The sequence below is a fragment of the Trachypithecus francoisi genome, unplaced genomic scaffold (genome assembly GCF_009764315.1).
Source record: "Trachypithecus francoisi isolate TF-2019V2 unplaced genomic scaffold, Tfra_2.0 Lachesis_group1, whole genome shotgun sequence".
Taxonomy (NCBI): Eukaryota; Metazoa; Chordata; class Mammalia; order Primates; family Cercopithecidae; genus Trachypithecus; species Trachypithecus francoisi.
This window is the reverse complement of record NW_022681454.1, coordinates 114,765,694-114,791,035: the sequence shown is the minus strand read 5'-3', so window position 1 is coordinate 114,791,035 and position 25,342 is coordinate 114,765,694. Positions and strand designations below refer to the sequence as shown.

Below are 25,342 nucleotides of genomic sequence, written 5' to 3'. Positions count from 1 at the left end.
AACGTCATAATAAATTTTGTATCTTGTGAAGTCCCTCTTAAATTAGATCCTTCAAAACATTAAGTATAGTGGTGAGTACTCAATACAAACTCAAGAGCCACATACTGAAAGGTGGCAATACAAAAATCTTCTAAATGATCACATGAAAAAGTTACTTAAAAGCGCCGCTATGCCACAATATAATAACCTTTTCATTTCTCCAATCAGTGTACACTACTTCAATGCAACAGTCAAAGTGAATTACTTACTAAGGCAAATTTTTTGTTGAGAATCATCTGCTCCACCAAAGATGACTCGTTGTGGAAGAGGTGGGGCTGCATATGGCTCCACATGTGAGGAAACCACCAGAACTCATCCACAGACCCCAACAGACAGTCATCCCCTTCATCTTCCTCTTCAGTTCCTTTAGGGGGGAAAAGATTATCCAATTAATTCCAGTTACGCAGATCTATGATCGATCAATCAATCAATCTACCTATCTATCTAATCTATTCTCATATATGTATTTAGAGGACATCATTTATTCTGTTTTATGTGTAAGGCTTTAAACCCAAATGTATCAAAGGAAAATCTGTTAGTCAGAAAATAATCAGAGACCATGTAAAACTCTTAAACGTTATTAAATATGAGACATGGATTTGAAATCACTGCAAGATGAAAATATATAACCATTCCCAAGGATATTAGAACTCTTAACTTTCAGCATTTTTGTGCAATTGGTAGTCTGGAGAGAATGGGGGATAAGTAGGAAATGTAATTGAGGAAATAGGAATAAGGAATGTGTGTCACAGCCTCAGAAGTAGTAGGTCATTGTGACATGGGCTGCATATACAACAAAGTAATTCTTTTATTCAGGTTCCTCCTTAGGTCTGGGAAGAAGCTACTTAGTATTTGGTAAAAACTGATGCATAAGAAAGAGAAAAGAAGGAAATGTGGAAATCGTTATTGGGAAAATTAGAGAAAACTGAAGGATAAACAAGAAGAAAGGGTGAAAGTGATGGACAGAAGTTGCAAAGTGGTGAAATCATGGTCACCACTATCAAAACAATCCAAGCTGCTCCTTGGTGGTACTCATGTTCCATATGCTTGTCCTTTCTCTCAAGTTGTTGGAAGAAGATTTTCCATCACGAAACTCCTATTGCCTTAAGGGTCAGCCCTGTTGTTGTTTTTTGGAGGTTTCATACTTGAACTCATTTTATTTCCTCCCATTTTCCTTGGCCTGCAGTTCAGTTGACTGTGGGAAATTTCACCGTTCTTTTAACTTATTTGAAGGGGCTGAGTCCTTTTTCTACTTCCCCAGGCGTAGCTTCTTTACTATAGCATAAAATAAGAACAGTATAAGGTGCTCACTACTGTCCTGGAATATCATAAGATAATACTAGTTATTACACAATTATGCAGCCACACTTGAATTTTAGCCACAACATTGAATCCAATAAGCTCCCAGAGTGGTGGGTTCTTCCTATGATGTCCTTTCTGTGTGGAGAAACATTTCCTCCCATATTTTCAATGGCAGCTCTGATATGATTTGTTTTATTAGAGCTCTACAGGCTCAAGATGGAGAATGGACTGCTGCCAGTCATTCTAAACCCAGTCCCTGTTAACATTGTTCATTCAGTTTCTCAAGAGAAGGGAGGCAGAGTCTATTGGCAGGGAAAGAATCAGGTCCTGTGATTTGGTGGGCATTGAAAACCTTTACTGGAGATGAAGACATACTATGAGGTTTCATGGTCATTCAAATTTATACAGGAGAAACAAAGATTGAGTGCTATAGAGTGAGTGGAATAGCATAATCCTTCAAGGACAGTCTTTAGTTTCACTTTCATATGCTTAAGTACTCTGCTGCTATGAAGGAACTTCCTCTCCACTACATACAAAGATTACATCTTTAAATCTAATGTTTTATTTTCTTTAGTTTTTCTTCTTCATATACACTTATGTTACCATTATATAGTAGAACGAGTATAGCCTTTGAAGTCAGAAGGCTTTAGTTTATTTGTAGGTTCCAACACATTTGAGTTGTGTGGCCAAGTCACATGATCTCTTTAATGTCTGTATTCATGTAGGTAAAAAGATGGACAGCAGTACCTATTTTATTTTTTTGGGGAGGTAATGTCTACGTAATTCTGGCAATATTGGGTAACTTATAATGCCCCTTTCTTTTCTTCCTGTATTTCCTACTTCAGTTCTTCTTGTGTTTCCTTGCATGGCTCCTTGAGTTTTTTTTTTTTTTTTTTTTTTCCTCATTACAATACTACATGAAAGGGGGAGGTAGTTTTCACATGTGCTATGTGGGAGAGGTGACATTATGTTCAAGAATTGACCAAATCATTATATTAACTCATTGGCCTGATTAATGAATGAGTCACCAGCATTCTTGGAGCTTCTGAGCGGTTATCTTATGGCTCAGAGAAATTTTATAGAGAGAAAGGCAAGAAAAATAGGAAGATGGATTCAGGGGTTTAGAAACTCTGATGATCCTAACCATGGCAGGTTCTTGAGTCCTTCTAAATTTGAGGTGATAAATAAGGTGACTTAGTAAAGGAGCATTTTGTAGGTGTGACTGGTGATCTTAAATACATGTTTTGCTTGACATAAGAATGATGTCATTTAGTTTCCCTGCATTTAAACATCTCTGCTTCTATCCAAGATACTCCCCTCTTGCTTAACATTTTGTAGTCTCCAGGACACTGTATTAGTGTCAGTTATTTGTTGCCATTTTATTTTCTCACACTGAGAGCAGGCAGAGTCTCTTGGAGTTTCCCAGAAATCAATTCTTTCCTGATTTCCACATACCCTGCAATGTCAGTGAGCTGAGATTCCCTAGTTTATGAGAAGTCTCCTCTTCCACTGCTTTTAAGCTCTATTCCTTGTTGCCTATAATTCCTATCTTTTCTTGCAACTTTCCTGTTATCTTTCCTTTATTCATGTTTTTTTAGTTGGACTCTGCTGAAATATTATTTATCAGAACAGAGCAGCAGATCTCAGGGTTCTTTGAAAAGATAGCTCAGGAAGTTGTTGTCCTTTCCTGAACATCATGGTGAAATCTGTGACTAAAATATTCATACATTTGAATCATGCAAGAGTTAGACAAATAATATCTGCCTTCTGACATATTTGTCTCAGTTCATATTAGGCACAATTTTATGTCTTCTCTTTATAGATTTGTCTTATCTGATTTCTTTTAATTCTACTTTGAGAGTGTTTTACATTAGAATTACATTGAGAACAAATGTCTCTTGCTTATTACTTTCATAATTATGGGCTGGGCTTGATGGCTAACGCCTTTAATCCTAACACTTTGGGAGGCCGAGGCGGGCAGATCACAAGGTCATAAGATCAAGACCATCCTAGCTAACACGGTGAAATCCCATCTCTACTAAAAATACGAACAAAAAAATTAGCCAGTCGTGGTGGCGGGCACCTGTAGTCCCAGCCACTGGGGAGGCTGAGGCAGGAGAATTGCACTAACCTGGGAGGAGGAGCTTGCAGTGAGCCGATATGGCGCCACTGCACTCCAGCCTGGGCGACAGAACGAGACTCCGTCTCGGAAAAAAAAAAAAAAAATTTGATTAAAAAGCAGTAGAAGTGTAATTAACTGTGGGTTAATTACATTTGGTTGGACTGTCGTGGCCTCTTGCCAACTCTTTGCTTCCCCACTTTGCCCACCTTTGTTAGAACTGGAGGAAAAGAGAAGAATAAGTCAAATTCCTCAATTTTAAGTGTCATTTCCTTTTTCTGGGAAGATGCAGATTATATTTATTTTATTTTATTTTCAACTTTTATTTTAGATTCAGTGGGGACATGCAGGTTTGTTACCTGGGCATATTGCATGATGCTGAGGTTGGGGGTATGAAAGATCCCGTCACTCAGATAGTGAGAATAGTACACAACAGTTAGTTTTTCGACCTTTACTCTTCTCCTTCCCTCTCTGCCATTAGTCCCCAGTGTCTACTGTTGCCATCTCTATGACTATGAGTACCAGTTGTTTAGTTCTCACTTATAAATGAGAACATGTGGTATTTGGTTTTCTGCTCTTGCATTGATTCACTTAGGATAATGGCCTCCAGCTGCATCCATGTTGCTGCAAAGGGTATGATTTCATTGCTTTTTTATGGTGGTGTAGTATTCCATGGAGTATATGTATCAGATTTTCTTCAGCCAATCCACCATTGGATTGGATGGACACATGGACACCTAGGTTTATTCCACGTCTTTGCTACTGTGAATAGTGCTGTAGTGATCATGTGAGTGCATGTGTCTTTTTGGTATAATGATTTGCTTTCTTTGAATATATAATAATATCCAATAATGGGATTGCTGGGTTGAATGTTAGTTCTGTTTTAAGTTTTTCGAGAAATTTCCAAACTCTTTTCCACAGTGTTAAGTGCCATTTCTTAACTTGTCACAAAACTCTGCTGAAGTCTTATAAAGTTATTGCAAACTATAATTTATTTTTTAATATATTTATTTAAATGACTGGCCTCTACACTATTTTATCTGTAGTGTTTCCTATTCTGATATTATATTTAAAATCATCATTGACTGAGACTCTATGTTGTGTTGTTATGTCAAGCACTGTGTTGAGTACTTTACAAACATCATTTCACTTCATTCTCAAAACAACCTCATGAGGTGAGGGCCGCTGCCAACTTCATTTTACAAATAAGGGAATTGATATTTGGAGAGGTGAAGTAACTTGCTCCATGTCACTGAGAGATTTGAGACGGAGCCTGAACTGAAATCCTGAGTTCTAACTCAGATTGAGCAACTCCAAATTCAGGGCCCTTAACTGTCATTCACTGGCCAAACATGGAGTCTAGAAATAAGATCAACATTTACTCATTCAGTATAACATTGTTCTTCCCGTTGTAAATTTCTTCTGTAATATAATTAGAATGTATAGTTACTATTGGATCTCAGTGATTTTGGGAAACATAAAAAACTAACAAATCTATAAATAAGGAGAAACTTTTGTCATTCAGCTTCCCTAATCAAGGATGGGTCAAGACTACTTTTTGACACATCACTAGCTATGTGACCTTGGGCCCCTTTAAGTTTCTATGTTCTTATCTAGAAAACAAGTTAACACATTTTTTAACTTATAGGATTCAGTGGAAAAGTACATGAAAAGTGCTTAACAAAGCAATAAAAGGAAACTATGATTTTTATTTTTTATCCCTTTATTTCTCACATAAATGCACATAACCTTCAAAAATTAAAATAAATCAAACAAGATAAAGCTCTCTTCTGACATAAAGTATTACTATTATGACAGTGCCACTTTTCTTTTTCACTTCAAGACTGAGTAAAATGGATAGAATTTTTTTATAGAAAAAGGAATAGCAATTTCTTCATTTAGAAAGTAAGAAAATATAATTCAATTACATTTTATCCCATCTAAGTTTTGAAAGATCAAATATTAAATTTTATATCTGTTCCCTCTAAAAAATGATTTAACTGGCCTTAGACAACCCCGGCTACAGTTTTGTGGAAACTCTCATATTACACACAAATAACAAGACCCTTTCAAACCTTGACCTCTGTTTCCACCTGCGTTGTACTTTCTCTGACTTAGGGAGAGGATACTCTTATTATGAGCTGTGAGAAGTGCCCAAGTAAAGAAAGAGGACAAACCTTGCAGAGATGAGAAGGAATGACATGAATTGGCTAGCATCGTTCCCCAGTATTCAATGATGGGCAAAAAAAAATGGAGTTGTCAGGAGTGTTTTCTTGTATTTCTTGAGCAAATCTGGGCTGTCCTGGTTTTGCTGTGATGTCTCTTCCTACTATCTCCCTTTCCCCCTAAACATACCACATATTTCACCTTAAGTTTGCCCTGATGGTTTTTTATCCGTATGATAATTTTCATTTATTCAATGGGTATCAAAGAATCTAAGATAATCATCCTGAAGTTAGGATATCCTAACTCAGAAGTTTAGGAAGAGGTTATGGGCAGTCTTCTCTTTCCTTAAGCTCTTGGGGCTCTCCATCATGAAAGTTAGTGATGCTATGAGTCTAACTTTGCTAGAAAGATGAACTAAACCTCTGCACATAAAGAGAAAGTTCTCACTTCACATATCTATTGCCAAGGTAGCAGAACTTTCCTATAAGGAAAATATTTAAAATAGATGTCTAATTATGTTTTTATTTTTGAGGTTACAATAAGAACCAACTCGGCCGGGCGCGGTGGCTCAAGCCTGTAATCCCAGCACTTTGGGAGGCCGAGACGGGCGGATCACAAGGTCAGGAGATCGAGACCATCCTGGCGAACACAGTGAAACCCTGTCTCTACTAAAAATACAAAAAACTAGCTGGGCGAGGTGGCGGGCGCCTGTAGTCCCAGCTACTTGGGAGGCTGAGGCAGGAGAATGGCGGGAACCCGGGAGGCGGAGCTTGCAGTGAGCTGAGATCCGGCCACTGCACTCCAGCCTGGGCGACAGAGCGAGACTCCGCCTCAAAAAAAAAAAAAAAAAAAAAAAAAAAAAAAAAAACAATAAGAACCAACTCACTGAATTGTAAAACAAAGTCAAACATAAATCATGAGGTTCCCAGTTGTTAATATTTAAAATAATCACAGAAAAAGTGTATTTTATGTATTGATCTAAGAAATTCAGGGGAATAAAAGCTTCAGAGCTTTTTATGTTAAAGTTATTCTTAAAACCTACACAATTTTCAAATTGATAGGTGAAAGTTATATGTAGTTGTATGATGATACATTATTGTATTCATTACACAATAGTACAACAGGAAAATACTATAGCCAAGTCTCATGGCTCTGTAACTTCCATGGAAACAAATGGAAATTCACTTGCTCTAGAAATACAATATTACTTCTATATAAAAATAAAATTACTATTTATGTTGTTTATGTGCATATGGAGATTATATTGATGTTAGTATATGGATAAAATTCTCAGTATGATATGTTTATTAAACCCTTGAAGGTATTCATCAAATACATACAAAGTAAGTCTTGCTCATATTATCAAATTAAAAGTTTGAAAAGTATTTGCAATTGTAGAAAACTGATAAACTTGTTTAAATACTATATCACTTTAAAAAATTACTTATGAGTTTATTCATTTAGATCTAACACACATACATATATGTTATAAAATGCAAAGGTTCAGAAAAAAATTAGTAAAAACTCTTCATCTTTCTTGTTTGATTCTCAAATTCTCTTCTTCACTGATATGGTTTGGTTCTGTGTCCCCACCCAAATCTCACCTTTAATTGTAATAATCCCCATGTGTCATGGGTGGGGCTGGGTGGAGATAATTGAATCATGGGGCCAGTTTCCCCCATACTATTGTCATGATAGTGAATAAGAAGTCTCACGAGATCTGGTGGTTTTATAAATGGGAGTTACCCTGCACAAGCCCTCTTGCCCGCTGCCATGTAAGACATCCCTTTGCTCTTCCTTCATCTTCTGCCACGATTGTGAGGCCTCCCCAGCCATGTAGAACTCTGAGTCCATTAAACCTCTTTCCTTTATCAATTACCCAGTCTCAGGTATGTGTTTATTAGCAGCATGAAAACTGACTAATAGACTCATGGTTACCCCTTCCTACCAGTTTATTATGAATTATCTCACAGATATCCTATACCTGTATTACTAGCTCTTATATAAAAAATACTTAATTTTAGCATCGTTCGGTTTATCATTTTTTTTTAATGGTCAGCATTTTCTATCTTATTTAAGAAATCTTGCATAGCACAAGTTACTTAACTACTCAGTAACTGAGTTTTCTAAGCTATAAGAGTTCTATACATAGAGTTGTACTGATTTCACCTTCTCTTTTATTTTTATATAAATGGGAACATATTCTAATCACTGTACTATGCCTTGATTTTTGTATAGTTTTAATCTTCTCCTTTATTTTTATACAAATGGGAGCATGTTCTAATCACTGTACTGTACACTGATTTTTCAGTGTTTCTTGAGAACTCTTTCTATATGGTTTACATATAAAATTATCTCTTTTTAATGACTGCAGAACATTCCATTATATGAGTATACCAATACATATAATCTATTTTTTTAACTTCTAAAAATACAGGTTATTTCTTTCAATTACAAAATGGTGTTCGGCTATCCTGAGGCAAGTCAAAATATCTTAACTCATTTTAATTATATTTGTGAAAAAAACTTTGTAATTATTCTCAATATTTAGAGTGATTTCTTTTCACATTTAATAGGGAAATCCAGAATGAGAGTCCACAGTTACATGGCCATATAATTTATGATAATAATGACACTATGAAGCAGTGGGAAAGGATGGTCTTTACAATACTGGGTACTAATTAGATTTTTTAAAAGAGACAGTTTCTTGCTCTGTTGCTCAGACTGGACTGCAGTGGCATGAACATAGTTCATTGCAGCCTAGACCTCCTGAGCTCAAGTGATCCTCCCATGTCAGTCTCCTGAGTAGTTGGGACTACAGGCACATGTCACCATGTCTGGCTAACCAGTTAGATATTTTTATGAATAAAGAAACTATATTGACCCGATCTGATATATACACAAAAATCAATTCCAGATATACCACAGATGTATACATTGCCAGTCTAGGCAATATAGTAAGACCTCTTCTCTACAAAGAAAACAGGCAGTCATGGTGGCATGGGCCTGTAGTCCTAGCTATTCAAAAGGCTGAGGTGGGAGGATTTCTTAAGCCTTGGAGATTGAGGCTGCAGTGAGTTGTGTTTGCACCACTGCACTCTACCCTGGGCAACAGAGCAAGACCCTGTCTGAAAAAGAAAAACAATATTCATGTTCTTGTGGTATGCAAAGATTTCTTAAATAAGATAGAAAAGGCTGACCATTAAAGAAAAAAATGATAAATTGAACGATAGTAAAATTAAATATTTTTGTTCATTAAAAGCACCATAAGGAAAATTAAAAGACAGCCAGACAGCAGGATAAAGTACTTGGAACACGTGGAACTGTAAAAGAATTTCAAGGAAAGAATTTCTACAAATCTTTAAGTAAAAGCAGAAAACCCAGATATTCCTCAAGAGAGAATATCCAAATAGCTGGTCAAAATATGAAGAAAGATCATTCACTGCTCTTCAGAGAAATGTACTTTAAAACCCTAATATGACATCTCTACATGTCCACCAGAAAAGCTAAAATTAAAAAGACAAACAATATCAAATACTGGCAAGCATACAGAGCAACAGGAACACTCATACTGTTGGGAATATAAACAGGTACAACCATTTTGAAAAACTGGCATTTTCTTCTAAAGCTAATTATAAGTGTGTCCATAACTAGCAATTCCATTCCTAGTTGATGATTAACAGAAAAGAATACTCAAATCCTTTAAAGGACAGGTATAAAAATGTTCATAACAGGGAGTTATGAATATTTCTATTCGGAAAAACTCAAAGTCTGGAAATATCCAACCATCTACAGCTGAATGGAATAAATAAGTACATTTTGTATGTTCAAACACTGGAATACTGTACAGCAAGGAAAAGCAAAGAATCATAACCTATAGACAAGAATATCTCTGAAACAGAAATAACATTGTACAAAATGAGCTGGATACAGATGAATATTTACCGTGTGATTCCTTTTACATACCTCGCAAAGCCAAGCAAAACTAATTCATGATATTAGAAGTCAGAATCCTACTTTTCTTTGAGAGAAGCTAGTTATTGTGAGGGGCACAAGAAGTGGAGATTTTGGACGTGTTCTCTTTCTTGTTTTGCCTGTTGTTTACACAGCTGTGTACACTTTGAAAATTCACTGAATATCACATTTACTATTTATGTACTTTTATATATGTAAATTATAATTCAATAAAAATGAAAGGCCATCAGATAGTTCCATAAACTTTCAAACCATTAATATTCTACAAAAATTAAAAAATAACATGTTAAATGGAATTGAATGATAAAATGCTGGGGAGGAACATCGGGAATGTAGGAAGGTGTGGACAGGAGAAGTGTTCAATTTTAAATAGAGTGATCAGAGAGGTCTTAATGAGAACAGTTAATCCCTTTTTCTTACCTGTATGGTAAAATTTCCCTGAAAATCCCAGGTTGAATGTAAAATTTGTGATTTGTGCACGCAAAAGATTCTGAGTATCAAGCAGGGCCTGAAATATATAATTTTTAAAATGTATCAGGTAATGAATGGCATTAAAAAGTTTCCAAAAGATATATGCTTTTTGCATTCAGAGGATAGAACCGGTTCCTTATACATGCGAGAATTAAATAATGGAAAATAGTTTCTTTAGTACTTTAAAACTAGCGAGATACTTTTGAGTTTACATGAAACACATACATCTATTTATCCTTTAGCTTGCAATAAATCAGCAAAAAGTGTCAGTTGGAAAAAGGAAGTTAAATGGAAAGAGAAGTTTATTCTGTATGTATCAAAGGAACTAGTATCTAGTACATAAAATATATCCAGTTTACCCTTCAGGCACATAGATCACCAATTGTCAAAAGAAGGGCACTCATTTTTAGTGAAGCTATGCCAGAACGTATGTTGAAAGAAACAGATTATTTCTCAAACAAGTCTTTGGTTTTCAAAATCCAAATCTGAGATTCCCAAAAGATAAGATTGTTATTCAAAATGAGATATCATAGTAAAGTAGATCTCTAATTTGCCCTTTCATTAGAAAACAGACTAATAAAATATCCTACTTCTGATAAGTAAAGCTATTTTGAATTATAGCTTTAATTGCTATATCCTATAAAATATTTACCATGCTGAGTATGTAATGTACTTTTCTTTCTTCTTTTTCCTTTCTCAATCACAAATTCTGATTCTTATATTCCTTCTCTCTGTCTCCTTCTCTGTCTGTCTCTTTCTCACACACACATACACACACATACACAGTAGTTGAGTGTTCACTTCAACTAGGCAGAAGGTAGTGCTGTTAGATTTGTAAATGATCTTTCATAGATGAAATTAGTGGTAGATCCCAGTTTAAGGATATAGATCCAAATTAGGCACTCCTTTTACTCTATCTCACCTTATCTTCTTTCTCCCTTTCCTTAATACAGTTGGGCCCACAACTAAATCTTATTTTCTTAATCATAATGCTGACATCTGGAAGGTCTGCCTTATCATGTTCATGGTCCCAGCTTTTTTGGAGCATAGGCAGATATATAATTTTTTATTCATTGACTACCCCATGATTGTATGCTTTATCTGAATGCAAGAGATTCTTCCTAATTGTAAAAGTGGAGGTAGAGAACTATTGGGTTCAAATTTAGACTCATCTAGCCAATAGTAAGTTTTTAAAATTTAGCTATCTAATTCTTTTGGTATCACTACTCTCTTAACATGAGCAAGCTTTTTGGTGTGCACAACCGAACCATGTAATATGTGCATCCTGATGACACTCAGAAATAGAAGACAGGCCTGTTGGTGGATCTCTACACCTAACTATGGGAGCAAAAGAATGAACTGACAGCAGTGTCATCAGGGACAGGTTAGGTCCTTACAAGGTGGGGACGGTTTGGATGGGGGAATTCAGCCAACTGGACATGATGAAGTTACAAATGGGACTTCTAGGTCAGATGCTGGACCCTGGTGTGGGGAAGGATGTGCCTAGGTATAAGATATATAATATACATATACAAGTGTCTGTATATGTATACTGCTGACAATTATAATACACACACATTATATATATATATATATATATATATATATATATATATTTGCTGACAATTATAATATCTTTCCTTTCTTTCTTCTCCCCTTCTTCCTCTCTCAATTCTTTTGTTCCCCAGTTGAACATTCTAGCCCGCCCTTCCTATCTTTCCTTCCCCTTAGATCATATCTTTCTTCTTTTCCTATTTTATTCACTTCATTTCAGTCTCTTATTTTTCTTCTTTCAGTGGTTAAAATATAGATTCCAAATCTATTCGAACGTGTTTTTTTGTGTTCAATGCTTTAAGTCTTACAATTTGGTAAAATGAACATTCTTTCTTTTTGCCTTTCTTTGTATTCAAAGTAAATATGAATTTGAACTTTGCTTTGTGATCCTTGATTGCATTTTTAATGTACATTTACAAAACTTGATAAGAAAAACTATATATAAGAAACCTGTCTTGTTCTTAGGCCTTAGAAGCTAAATAAAGTTACTGTGAACTAAACTTTTAGTCAACTAGAATACAATGATTTAAGTTAATAGATTAGCCCTGAATTTGCAGATTTGAGTTGCCATTTTATGTATTTATTTTATATTCTAGAAACAAACACTAAAACATATAAAAGATACATTGAAACAGATGGCAGATACTAATTATGCCTATATATGGTAAACAGGGGAAATTTATTTCTAGATGATATTTTATATACTTAAGATAAGCAGTGATATTTGTCATCTTTTATGTTGTTTTTATAAACCAGATTTTGCAGATGTTTATGAGAACAATATTATACATTCATCCATTATTCCCACCTTTTAAAAATATATTTATTACTGGCCTAACCCTTGTAAAAAGCTTAAGCACCCAGCAATATGCTTAGATCATATCCTTTTCACTAGACCCTTCATTACTAGAGTGATTTTATTCAGCATTATTCTATTTTAAACTGAAATAGTCTAGTCATTACTATGAACAAAATATAAAAATGATATAAAATTATACTTTTTTCTGTATATGCCACATGTCTAAAATGGTGTGATCATATCTAAAAATCTAATTATAATTAAGTCAGTGCTCCACCACCACAGACAGAAAACCACATGTATTCTGGGCAAGCAAAACCCATCTGATAGAGTACTGTAGTCACAGAGGAGATAAGGAATCACGACTGTCTGAAGAGGCACAATTTAGTGGTCTCCTCAAATGCCAATCCAGGAACCCTAAGAACATAGATGTCTACCTTCAAAAGTGGTTTGATTATTGAAAAATGGGACTTTTGTTTTTAATTATTCCAAAATACTGTATTATATATAGGAAGGTATTTTACAATTCCATGTATCAATTATTATTTTTAAAATAACATTTTTTTCTAATTAAAAATAATTAAAATCACTAATAAAGTATGATGTTTTCCTTCCATTTTTATCAATAACTAAATAAATCTATATAACTGTATTTTCAGACATATAGATATATAGATAAATTAGTGCCATAAAATAAAAATTAGAGCTATAGCAATCAGGATTAAAAATATAGAGTTTTGAATTTTTCATTTGACTGTATATCATGGGCTTTCTCCTATCACATTGATCTTCCAAAACCAAATTTTCTAATGAATGCAGGATATTGCATCAAATGACTATACTATAATTTATTTACCCATTTTATCCTATTGTCGTACATCTAAGTTGCTTACTTTTTTGACTAATATAAATACTGCTCTGTGTATCAACACATATTCATGTAGTTATTAATCTCATAATGATGTTTCAGTCAACAATGTAGCATGTATATTTTGGTGGTCTTAGGTATGTAGTAGGCTATACCATCTAGGTTTGTGTAAGTATACTCTGTGATGTTTGCACAACAACAAAATTGGCTAACAACACATTTTTTAGAACACATCTCCATCATTAAGCCACTCATGACTACAGCAATGAAGCAATCATTTCTGCAGCAGAAAATAATTGTTTATCCTTTAGCAAACAAAACATTTGAAAATGCTTATCAGACTGTTAGAAGGGAACATAATGTGCAATTTAATTATACAATAATTACATTTCAAATAAAATTTAACATAAAAATTTCAAAATTATCTTTCCAACTTTTAATCTGTATGCTACCCCACTAACTTTTTTTTTTCAAGTCTTCATTCTGCAAAGCTAAGAAAGTTTGTAGGCATTAAAATATCTAGTTGAAGACAAAAAAGATCTAATTTAAAGAATCTGAGTTCTGAGAACTGAACAAAATTATAGCCTTTGAATTTTCTCTAACTTTTGTTAGCAGAATAAATCATCAAATAGATGAAGAGGCAGAAATTGAAATTAAAAGTAATTGCAAAGAAGTTTTACATGAAGATTTATGTTACTGTTCATGACATGTGTGGCATTCTTGGTGGAAAGTCTTGATAATTTTTTTGTTTCTTATTTGTGCTTCTTAGATTATATTTTGACCTATTTTAGCAGACAAAAATATTTTTGTTAGAGTACAGTACTTTGAGAGTTAATATTTTATAATCAATCATATACTATTTAGAAATATAAATGTTTATATTTGCTAGAGTAAATGAAATCAATTAGGCAGCAAATGATAAGCTCCTATGCCTATGTGTCTATCTACACACACACGTGTACACGCACTCATACTTCCTCCAGGCATCAGATATACTTAGTGTACTAGAGAGTATTCTTCCCATTGGTAGACATGATTTACATAGTTTAAGTGGCTTTCCCTTGGTCACAAAGCTATTGAAGAGCTAAAGAAGTGACTTAACAAGAATTTCAGATTTCGAAGCTCACTGCTTCTGTTGTCCATGGAAACAACAAGAATACAACATGAATCCTGTTATCACTGGCATACAGAACTGTGGTGACATACTCTTCCAGAAATGAAGCACAAGGATGCTCTTTTTTCCACTTTCAATATTTAACTTTTAGTTTTCAAAGCCGAAAGGCATGAGGGGGATGGGAAAACTAGATTGGTCAGTGAATAGTCAGCTGTATTATTTAGGATTTTCCAGAGACAGGACCGATAGGAAATAGATATGGATATAGATATAGGAGGTCATTTATGATGGGATTTGGCTCATGTGGTTGTGCAGGCAAGCTGGAGGAATAAGAAAGCAGGTGATATAATTCAGTTTGCATCTGAAGGCCTGAGAAATTGGTGGCGGTGGTGGGTGGTGGTGTAAGTGGCAGTTTGAAAGCCTGAAGCCAGGAGCGCCTATGTCTGAGGCAGATAAAGATGGATGCCTCAGCTCAAGCAGAGAGAGTGAATTTGCCCTTCCTCCACCTCTTGGTTCTATTCAGTCCCTCAGTAAATTGGAAGATGCCCCCTGTATTGGGGAGGACCATCTGCTTTACTCAGTTCACCAGGTGAAAAGCTTATCTCTTCCAGAAACACTCCCACAGACACACCCCAAATCACGTTGTAGCAGCTATATGGGCATCCCTTAGCTTAGGGAATCCCTTACTTTCACACATAAGATTAGCCACCACACCAGCCAAACTAGTAATGTTTACCCACTGGCATCCAGATTACAGAACACTTATTCATTGTACCATCTGCAGAGTTGGACTGCAGGACACTGGAGTACTATGAAGTGCTCCAATGATCACTTTAGTCTCTGTCTGACCAGGTTTAGAACTGCAAAGACTATACAAGACTTGTTCTCAGACAAGAAAAACATTCAAATATGCTGGAAACAGTTAATTAGGTTAATATTAAAGTAGGGCTTCAAGCACAATTAGAGGAAGGATACCCTTAGAGGAAAATAATAAATAATAAGGCCAGGATCAACTTTACTATTTGACCTACCTACACAATTGACATTCAGCAGGGAAATAAGAAAGAATACAGGAAAGATGGGTAAGTTAGTGGGAAGCATAATATCCAGTCAGGTTTTGCAACAGTATTTAAGCTCCCTTGACAAGAAATCTAGAGACATGGCACTGCATTATCTAACTTAAGAACACTCCTAATGGCAAGACAATCACTCAGCTCTCTCTCACTTGCCCATGTTCTAAATGTGAGGTTTACATATAAAAATGTAGAAACTGCATTTATCCTGCCAGTTTAAAATAGTCTTAAAGACCAAAGGCTGGAGTGTGTTTTCTATGAGCTTTCACCTAGGAATTTGCTAAATACAGTGAGGAGTCTTAGAGATTATCTTTGCTCTTGTTAAATTGCATTAGGCCAAGGCCACTGTCTGCTGAGTGCCCAGTTCTTGAGTTTGGCCTCCCCAACATGACCGTGATGGAAGAGCAGCAGATTGAAATCAGAGTGACTTAGGACTCTGCTTTGCTACTTGATTACTACGGAGTAATAATACGAAGCTTGGACAAGTTACTGAACCTTTCCAAATCACGGTTCCTCCCTTGGAAAACAAGAATAAGAATATGTAGCTCCCAGGTATTATATGAAGATCAAATGAGAAATGGATATATGGCCCTAAATCCTTTCCTAATACACAGAAGTTGAATTTTAGCTTTGTGAATGAAATCTTTTGTTATTCTGCCAACTTTCAAAGGTCCTTATTGTCCTGTCACAAAATTCCATGTTCTATTACTTTCTGTTACTCACATGAAAACATCAGGCATATGCCTAAAATTTTAAACTATATTTTTAAATTGAGCCTTAACACTTCTGGGCTTGTCTAATCAGCACTAGATGGGAAGATAATCCAAGCAGCTGTATTCTAATAACTTCACAGGGCTTTAGAGCACTTGGTATTTTTTCTAAATGAATTTAGTGAATTTTCATTCTTCACCTGAATGCTTGTGTATTTTATTGTTTCTATTGTAGTAACAGAGTAAGGACAAAGGTTGGTGTGAAAGCAGAGAAAAGAGTTATAGAGCAATCTTGAGCTACTTCTGTTACATACTTTAGCTGGTCTTGTGCATACATTATATATAACCTCTAAATTATCGCGGCGAAGAATGATTTTCCCAGAAGATTTCTTGAGCTGAAATTGGCAAATAATGGTAGGCGAGTGGGGAAAAGAGAAAACTATTAAGCAAGTGCTACCATCACTAAGTATTCACTTGAAATTTTTATGCACATGCTGTTTAGCTTATGGTTGACATGCTTAGTCAAAATACTAATGTACTTTTTAAAAGAAAATGTTAAAAATAGTTCACTATTTTTTAATATATAGTATCTCTAGGAAACTATTAGTTAAATCTCATTCATTCAATTGTGAAGAAAAGGGATGTTTATATATTACTATAGACATCATTTTAATACCTTAATTTAAAGTACTTGCTTTTAACAGCGAAGCAGAAAAGGAAGCAGAGCTGTAAGATTTCACATTAGGGGATTGAGGTGTCTCAATCCACTTACTGTTATTGCAGAACCAATTAGATTTCCTTTCAGCTGCAGAAGTATGAAACTCCTTAAGTAGTGCATCTGTTCTGCTCAAGACATGAAAATGCTAAATACTTAAAAAAATCACCACAATAATTAAATGTTCAGCAACCCACCCCCCCTCCAAAAAAAGGTTTGTGTTATGTGTTAAAAACAAAATGTGAGATTAAAGCTGGACTATAAACTCCATGAGCAATGTCTATCCTATTCACTGCTGCAGTCCCAAAACCCAGCATGAGGTCAAGAACAGAAGGGAAAGTAAGTATTTATTGAATGGGAGCACGAATGAATTTCGATTGATCTAATAATGCAATAAACTCATGAAGATTTGAAAATGGTCAGTGTAGAACATTTATTTACTATTTTATTTTCATAAACTGTTTTGAATCTTGGTGAAGAATTTCAACATAATTCAAATTGGAAAAAGTAATTAGAAAACATTTCATTTCAAATTATTTTGAAAATTGCTAAAATGCTAAAATAAAAGCATTTCCTATTTCAGTGCTTCTCAAACTTCTATGTACATAAAGATTATCTGGGAAACTTAACAAAATGTAGACTTCCGGGTCCTAACCCGGAGATTCAGAAGAATCATCCTGAACAAGGGCAATGTACCCTAGGTGATTTTGATATAGGGGACATTATACCACACGCTTAAGAATCACTGTTCTATTCCTTGATTTCAAATAGTTCAAGGTAGTTTCTAATTTATTTATGACTTGTTGTTCCTTTTGAGTATGAAATCTTTGATGTGCAGTTCTTAGTACAGTTACTGGTACACAGTAAGGAAATAATTCAGCTAATCAATGATTTCCTAAGCCTCATAATTAATAGATACTGTGGATTCTCCAATAAGAAATACTCTAGACAACATGCGATATATAAGGGCCATCTGAATTCAGTTGAAATCCTAAAAATTGTGCTGGCTCAAAAGTACTCTGTGAAGGTTAACATTACATGTGAACTTGAATGAACTATGGGGTGCCTAGATAATTGGTCAAACATTATTATGGGTGTGTCTGTGAGGATGTTTTGGATGAGATTAACATTCAATTAGTAGACTGAATAAAGCAGATTTCCTTCTCTAAAGAGGGTGGCCCTCATCCAATAACATGAAGTCTTAAGTACAGCAAAAATATTGAATATTTTGCAAGTAAAAGGGTGCTCCTTCTGCCTGCCTTGAGCTGGAAAATTGATCTTTTCCTATCTTTAGACTTAAACTGAAACATTGACTCTTGAGTATCGAACCTGTCAGATTTTAGACTGGAACACACACTATCAGTTCTCCTGGTCCTCAGAATTTCAAACCTGGACAGGAACTGCACACTTGGCTCTGCTGGATCTCCAGCTTGTTGCCCGCATATCTTGAGACTTCTCAGCCTCCATAACTGCATAAGCCAATTCCTTATAATAAATCTATCTATCTATCTATCTATCTATCTATCTATCTTCTTTCTATCTATCTATCTATCTATCTATCTACTCTAATTATAATGGAGTATGTAGTGGGGTTCTCTAGTGAAACAGAATCAATAGAAGATTATCCATCTATCTTTTATATATATCATGACTAGAGTAGTTTGGGTTAGAAATTACACAACAGAATTTTAGCTTCTAAAGTTTAGCTTTATATTTTTATTAATTTTATTTTTCTTAGTTTTTCTAATTTAAGTCCATTTCAGCTGGGTTGGGAGAACCAGCTAATTAGGTTGTCAGTTTTGGTAAAGTGTGATAACTCAATATAAACAGCTCCAATCTAGGGAAGATAAGGTATGAGGAAGCAAGTGCTTGCAGAGAATAGACAAGCCCTGACTTATGATGGTTCAAGCAAAGATCTTTCCACTTTATGATGGTATAAAAGTGATATGCATTCAATACACAAGAATATAATCCCATTGTATGTCAAGGAGAATCTGTATATAGAGGTGGTTTAAGAATCAGAGAGCTATGGGACTGTAATGTTGTTCAGCCCCTTTGGAAAACATTTTGGTGTCTACTCAAAAAGTTAAACATAGAATTACCATATGACCTAGCAATTCTACTTCTAGGTATGTACCACAAGAACAAAAAACAGTGTTCAGACAAATACTTCTACATACATGTTCATGGTTGTACTATTCATGATAGCTAAAAAGTAGAAACAATTGAAATGTCCATCTGTGGATGAATGGAGAAACAAATTGGGCTATGTACATACAGTGAAATATTATTCAACTATAAAAAGAAATGATGTATTTATACATGTTATAACATGGATTAATTTCAAAAACATTATGCTAAATGAAAGAAACCAGACATATATGGCCATATATTGTATGCTTCTATTTACAAGAAATATCCAGAATACATACAGCCATAGACAGAAGAGATTGGTGGTTGCCAGTGTAGGGGAAAATTGGGTGCAACTGATTAATGAGTATGGGTTCCTTCTGGGGTGATTAAAATGTTTTGGACTAGACAGAGGTTGTAGTTGCACAATACTGTGAATGTACTAAATGCTACTGAATTGTTTACTTTAAAATAGTTAATTTTACATAAGTGAATTTCGCCTGCATCAACAACCACAAAAAAACCAAAATGTACAACTGTGAATACTGTTGTTTCCATGTTTTCTCCTGAATTTTATAAAAATGGTATCATGCACGTTACCGTACCAAAATTATTTGCAATACATGTCCTATGCTCTTTACACCAACTTAAAGAAAACTGTCCAGAAGTAGCACCAAGTCAAACACACAATGAACTACTGGGAAGCAGTGACAACTGATGTTCAAAAATTCCTACGTTACTTGGCTCATGCCTTAGGCCTTATGTTCTATAATTTCCTTTCCTACTCACTATGTTCTAGACATACATGCCTTTATGCTACTTATGTCCTAGAACATACCAAGTTTGTTCACACCTCAAGGTTTTAGTCTTGCTGTTTCCTCTTAAGGATATGCTTTCCCCAAATACTCATGTGGTTTACTTCCTTACTCTTTCAGGTCTCCACTTAACACATAACATCTTTGGTGAGGCTTTCTTTGATCAGCCTTTTTTCTTTTTCTTTCTTTCTTTTTTTTTTTTTAATTTTCACCCAGCTCTGTTAAGGTATAATTGACCAAAAGTATATATTGTACACTTAACGTATATATTGTACACTAAAAACTGCATATATTTATAGTGTACAAGGTGATGTTTTAATAAATGTACTTGTGAAATGGTGAAATTAAATGAATTAACATGTCCATCACTTCACATGCTTATATATTTTTTGTGATCACCCTCTTTTAAATAAATGCTCAGCCTATTGCTCTATACCTGGATTCTCTGCTTTGTTTTTTTTCATAGAATTTATCACTATTACTATTGGTGTATATTTATTTATAGCCATCGATTTAGCTCTTACCCTTAGAGCTATTCATTTAGCTTTCTAACAGAATAAATGTAACCTCTGTCTCTACAATGCTAAATCTGCAGTGCCCAGAGCAGTGCTTGGCATGTAGTAGGCTCCCAATAGAGTCTTGCTGAAAGAATAAAAGAATAAATGAATTACTGGTAATGCCAAAAGATTCTTAGTCAGAAGAGGAAAGAATATTTGACTGAAAATTTGTATAGGATAACTAAAGGGTAAATAGAGATAATGACTTCTATGGAAAGGATATATTAAGCATACCTCATAACAACAGGCACATTTACAATCATGTTGCACCAAGTGGGTAGATCATCAATATTGGATGGAAACTCTTGCTTCAGTGAGGAAAAGTAAGGGCTCAGACAAACCTGTAAGCTATAGATACTTCAGGTAAATGAGATGAGGTTTGGTGTAATGAATAACCTCTTAATGTGGCTTTAGATCATGTCATAGATTCTATGTTTGATGGAATGACATACTTTATAATGTTTTTTGGATGCAAGTTGGGGGAAAGGCACAATTGTATACTGTGTCTAACAACTTTAACCCACTAGAATTAAATTGCAGATGCAGAAATAAGCAAAATGCCTATGAGATCAGAACAGCTGTTAGGAAGCAAGTAGTAAAGTTATTGAATTTTGCTATGGTCTGAATGTGTTCCCCACAATTCATATGTTGAAACTTAATTGCCAATGTGGTATTATTAAAAAGTGAGGCCTTCAGGAGGTGATTAAATCATGAGGATGGAGCTCTCATGATTGGGATTAATGACCTCATAAAAGGGCTTGAGGAAGTGGGCTTGCTTCTTTCCATCCCTTCTGCCCTGTGAAAACATAGTGTTTGTTCCCTCTGGAGGATGCAGCAACAAGGTTCCATCTTGGAAGCAGAGAGACTTAGCCCTTACTAGACACTGAACCTTCTGGTGCCTTGACCTTGGACTTTCCAGCCCCCAGAACTAAATTTCTACTACTTATAAATTACCCAGTCTGTGGTTTTTTGTTGTAGCAGTACAAATGAACTGAAGCAAATTTATTTTTTAAGAAAGGGTTTCATGCTCTCACTTAAAAGTCACTTTGTTTTACATACATATAGGTCTAACAGGCCTGTAATCTGGTTTCCAAGAATATAGCAGTTTAGATATGATAAATTAGGAATATACATAAACTGATTGCAAAGAAAGATGCTAAAGAACGTAATGGAAGAGTTAGGCAGAAAAAGTGCAAATCACCACAAAAAAATAGATACATATATAAGTTAGGGTGCAGACAAATGGCTGGATAAATCTTTATAGCCTCTGAAGCTTCATTGAATTATAAACCCATCACTGATGTTCAAAAAAATGAACATGGTAAAGGTGAAAAATTAGAAATTGTGCCACAGAATTAATACGTCAACTAATTAAATCCATATATATTTATTGAGTGCTTACTATGCATCATGTCTTGTGTCAGTTGCTGGGATAATAAAATCAAATTAGACCCATCATTCAGTGACAGCATGTTTTGAGGAGAAGAGGAGATAATATCTGGGAAAAGCCTTTTTATTCTATGAAGCACTAAACACATGTATAAAAAATTAATCTAAAATTTTCTGGAAAATGGCTCATATTTTAAAAGTCAAATGCCATTCTTGAATGAATTATAGATGAGTCAAGCAATTTTAGGAATCAATTCATTCTCACTCAGTTCCAGCGCACAGGCCTTCTCGTTGTTAGGGAAACACAAGACTATTCCTGTTTCTGGGCCTTTGCTCATGCTGTTCTTTTTCTCTGCCTCTAAGTCTCTTCCTCAGAGCATCACTTTTAAATTCACATTTCTTTTACGTCTCTGTTCAAATATGACCTTATCAGATGGGCTTTTCCTGGACATCCTTATAAACTTAACAACACTCCTCTATTTTCTGAGGCTCAGACTTCTCTATTTCCTTTGCCCTACATTATTTTCTCCACAACACCTGCCAGTGTCTGATATGTTATACTATGTGCTTACTTGTTTAATGTTGTCTATTCCCATTGAACATAAGAAACATGAGAGCAGGGAGCATGTCTGTTCCATTCACTACAGTTTGCCCAATGCTATGTAGTAGGCACTCATAAATATTTATTGAATGAATAAACAAATTAATTAATGCTTCTGAATTGAAATTTAGAGTAGTTTAGACCTGAAGCTGAGGTACATTTCTGGGGCCAAAAAAGGAACTAAAATTGTGGAAAGATATTTCCAGAGAAGGCGGACTGGAAGTTTGGAGGGTCAATGAAGGGGACAGTAGAAAACATAATGACTCAAGAAGGAAAGAGAAAAAGCCAGCTGACTTGAGGCATCAGAATCAGAAATGGCCTGCGATCTGACAAAAATTTCATGCCTAATCAAGCTACCAAAATAACTTATTGTGACTTTCTGACAATATTCTAATTGGAAGGTTCTTCAGAAAGATAATTAGTAGTATGGTTTTTGGAGGGAAGTTTCCTGGGCTTGAATCCCGGCTCTAAGGACACTGAGTAACTTTTCCCTTGGTAAGTGCCTTTCCTGAGTCTTAGTTTCCTTGTTCTAAAAACATAATAATGAAAATACCTACCTCACAGAGTTGTAAGTTTTGAACAATAATCTGTTTAAAGCCACATAGCTGAAACATAATCAGTACAATACAATTTTAATGCTATATCCCAATTCTATAAAAGGATTTAAAGTCATCATAGGTATGTATAATATGAAATATGATAGACATTGCATATAAGTGAGTAAGAAAAAGGAAAAAGGTAGTAGAGATATAAAATGAAGTCGATTATAATACAAATATAAAAAATACACAAAAATACTTTGGGCACTAATATTAGATCTATATGGGCTCTACTTCAGTAGATGTGGTGGTGATAGCAGGACACAAACATATTACTATTGTAACAGGAAAGGGTAGAGATCCCAGGAGTTCCTTCATAGAAATACTCTTCCATTCCCTCAGTGAGTGAAAGTAGGAGAGGTTTGGCAACCAGAACCTGAGTAGAGAATCCTCTGCTTGGGGTCAGAGTAAGGATGCATCACATTACTCATGATTATCACAAAGAAGGATTTAGAGCTGGAAGATACCTTCGAGACTGCCATGCTCAATTTCTCAAACTGTTGCAGGGAAGCTTCTCTCACTAAACAAGAGGATGAACATATTACTGTGTATCCCTCAGACTCCTGGGACTGTGCTATATAGACTGACATGGTTCTTACAAAGAAAAAGATTTTTGAGGGATATTGTGGTTTATCTGCAAAATCCTAGCAGATTTTTCAATGATCTGCTAATGATCCCTAAATTTTTTTTTTCCAACTTTTATTTTAGGTCCAGAGGATATATGTGTAGGTTTGTTACATGAGTAAATTGTGTGTTGTGGGGGTATGGTGTACAAATTATTTCATCCCAGTAGTGAGCATAGTACCCAATAGGTAGTTTTTCAATCCTGATGCTACTCCCACTCTTCGCCCTCAAGTAAGTCCTTGCATCTAGATCTACCATTCCTTTCTTTGTGTCCAAGTTCTAACAGCAATTTTTTTTTATTTTTTTATTTTTTTTTGAGATGGAGTCTCTCTCTATCACCCAGACTGGAGTGCAGTAGGGCAATCTCATCTAGCAGCATATTTTTAAATGTTCACCAGTTAAGGCATAAAACCAAAAAAGCAAAACAAGAAAAAAAAGTTTTTGTTTCATTTGTAAAATATAATTGTAACTATGTATATATTTTATCTCTTTATATCTCATCCAATCAGACCTTTTAATAAAACTCTTCTATGTTATAAAGGCTCTAGAATTTTTGTCTGAGATCCTGCTAGACTAAAGAAGCCTCTTTTAATAATGAGACCAGCTCACAAGACATTTGAAAATTGCTTATGTCTGACCTATATACCCAAAGAAAAATAGCTCCATTTTTTCCTGATGTTTTTTCTTCCTTTCGAGTGAAGAAAGATGAAAAATTACAGGTTCTAAATAAATAATGAGATCAATACCAGGATGCAGATTTCAACGTCATGTTTTGTATCTGTTAGTGAAAAAATAGCATCTTGTTATGATTGTTATCCCAACTTGTACCATTTCAAACCTCTGTTGTAAATAGAAAGAAAGTTCGTTAATTCGTATTTTATTTAATTAAAGGTCAAAGAACCTCTAGCCAATTAACACAGAATTATAAAACCGCGACTGCTGACTTCATATTCATCTCAGGGGCATTGATAGGATGGGTCAATCCATTCCAGTTTAAAATGAGCCTTTCAACTGTTTATAAATGCCTCATAAACAGATTTCCCAAAGCAGAACCAAATTTTACTTTACATTTTCTCTTGAACTTTAACTTGCTGTTTAAAATATTTGATATTCACCTCTTTGTGAAAAAAGTAGGATCAAATGCAGAACTGCTCAATGCCCACCAAGTCTTGTCAGCAGGATTGTGCTAGTTATATAGGTGTAGGTATAGGTGGTTTTAACGGCTTCTTATTCCTAATGGGGATGTAAGGAATGCTTTAAGACAATGTCATGAGGATCAGACGGTCCTTTGCCATGGTTGCCCCATGGACTAGGGATATATATTTGTTTTATTCATTTGTGGTAAGTGGCAGGTGGTCTTTTTCTACTGGCACTCTAACCCTTTGTGCCTTTTCCTCTTAGGTGTGCTCTTTGAGCAAAAGCAGGGCTGACATTTATCTCCATGATGGAGTAAGCTTGACATGGGCTTCTTCTTTGACAAGATATTCTTTTATAGTTATCACCTCTGCTTTCACCTTGTTCTCAAAGTTTATGTCTTACTTTTCATCTGCTCAGGATGAATAATGTGCTCCTCCTTACATAAAGCCCTTCTCACTCTAAATATACCACCTTTTATAAAATACTTTTTCATAGGTCTTTCATTTGGGAAGGTGTTGGGAATACACTTCAGATCTTATGTATAATTGGTGTGGGGCATTCATATATACACAGGTGAAGCATAAA

At 35.0% G+C, this 25,342-nt stretch overlaps 1 protein-coding gene across 2 annotated transcripts in view; it reads right to left on the bottom strand.

The window, feature by feature from the left end:
- Window positions 1-25,342, bottom strand: part of NDST3 (N-deacetylase and N-sulfotransferase 3) — a 220,485-nt gene that overhangs the window by 142,097 nt on the left and 53,046 nt on the right. For both annotated transcript variants that reach the window (XM_033215109.1, XM_033215108.1), the window contains exons 3-4: window positions 10,022-10,109; window positions 249-403 (exon numbers count right to left, since the gene is read on the bottom strand). In XM_033215109.1, the coding sequence (XP_033071000.1) occupies window positions 249-403; window positions 10,022-10,109 (243 nt within the window). The remainder of the gene's footprint in view (window positions 1-248; window positions 404-10,021; window positions 10,110-25,342) is intronic.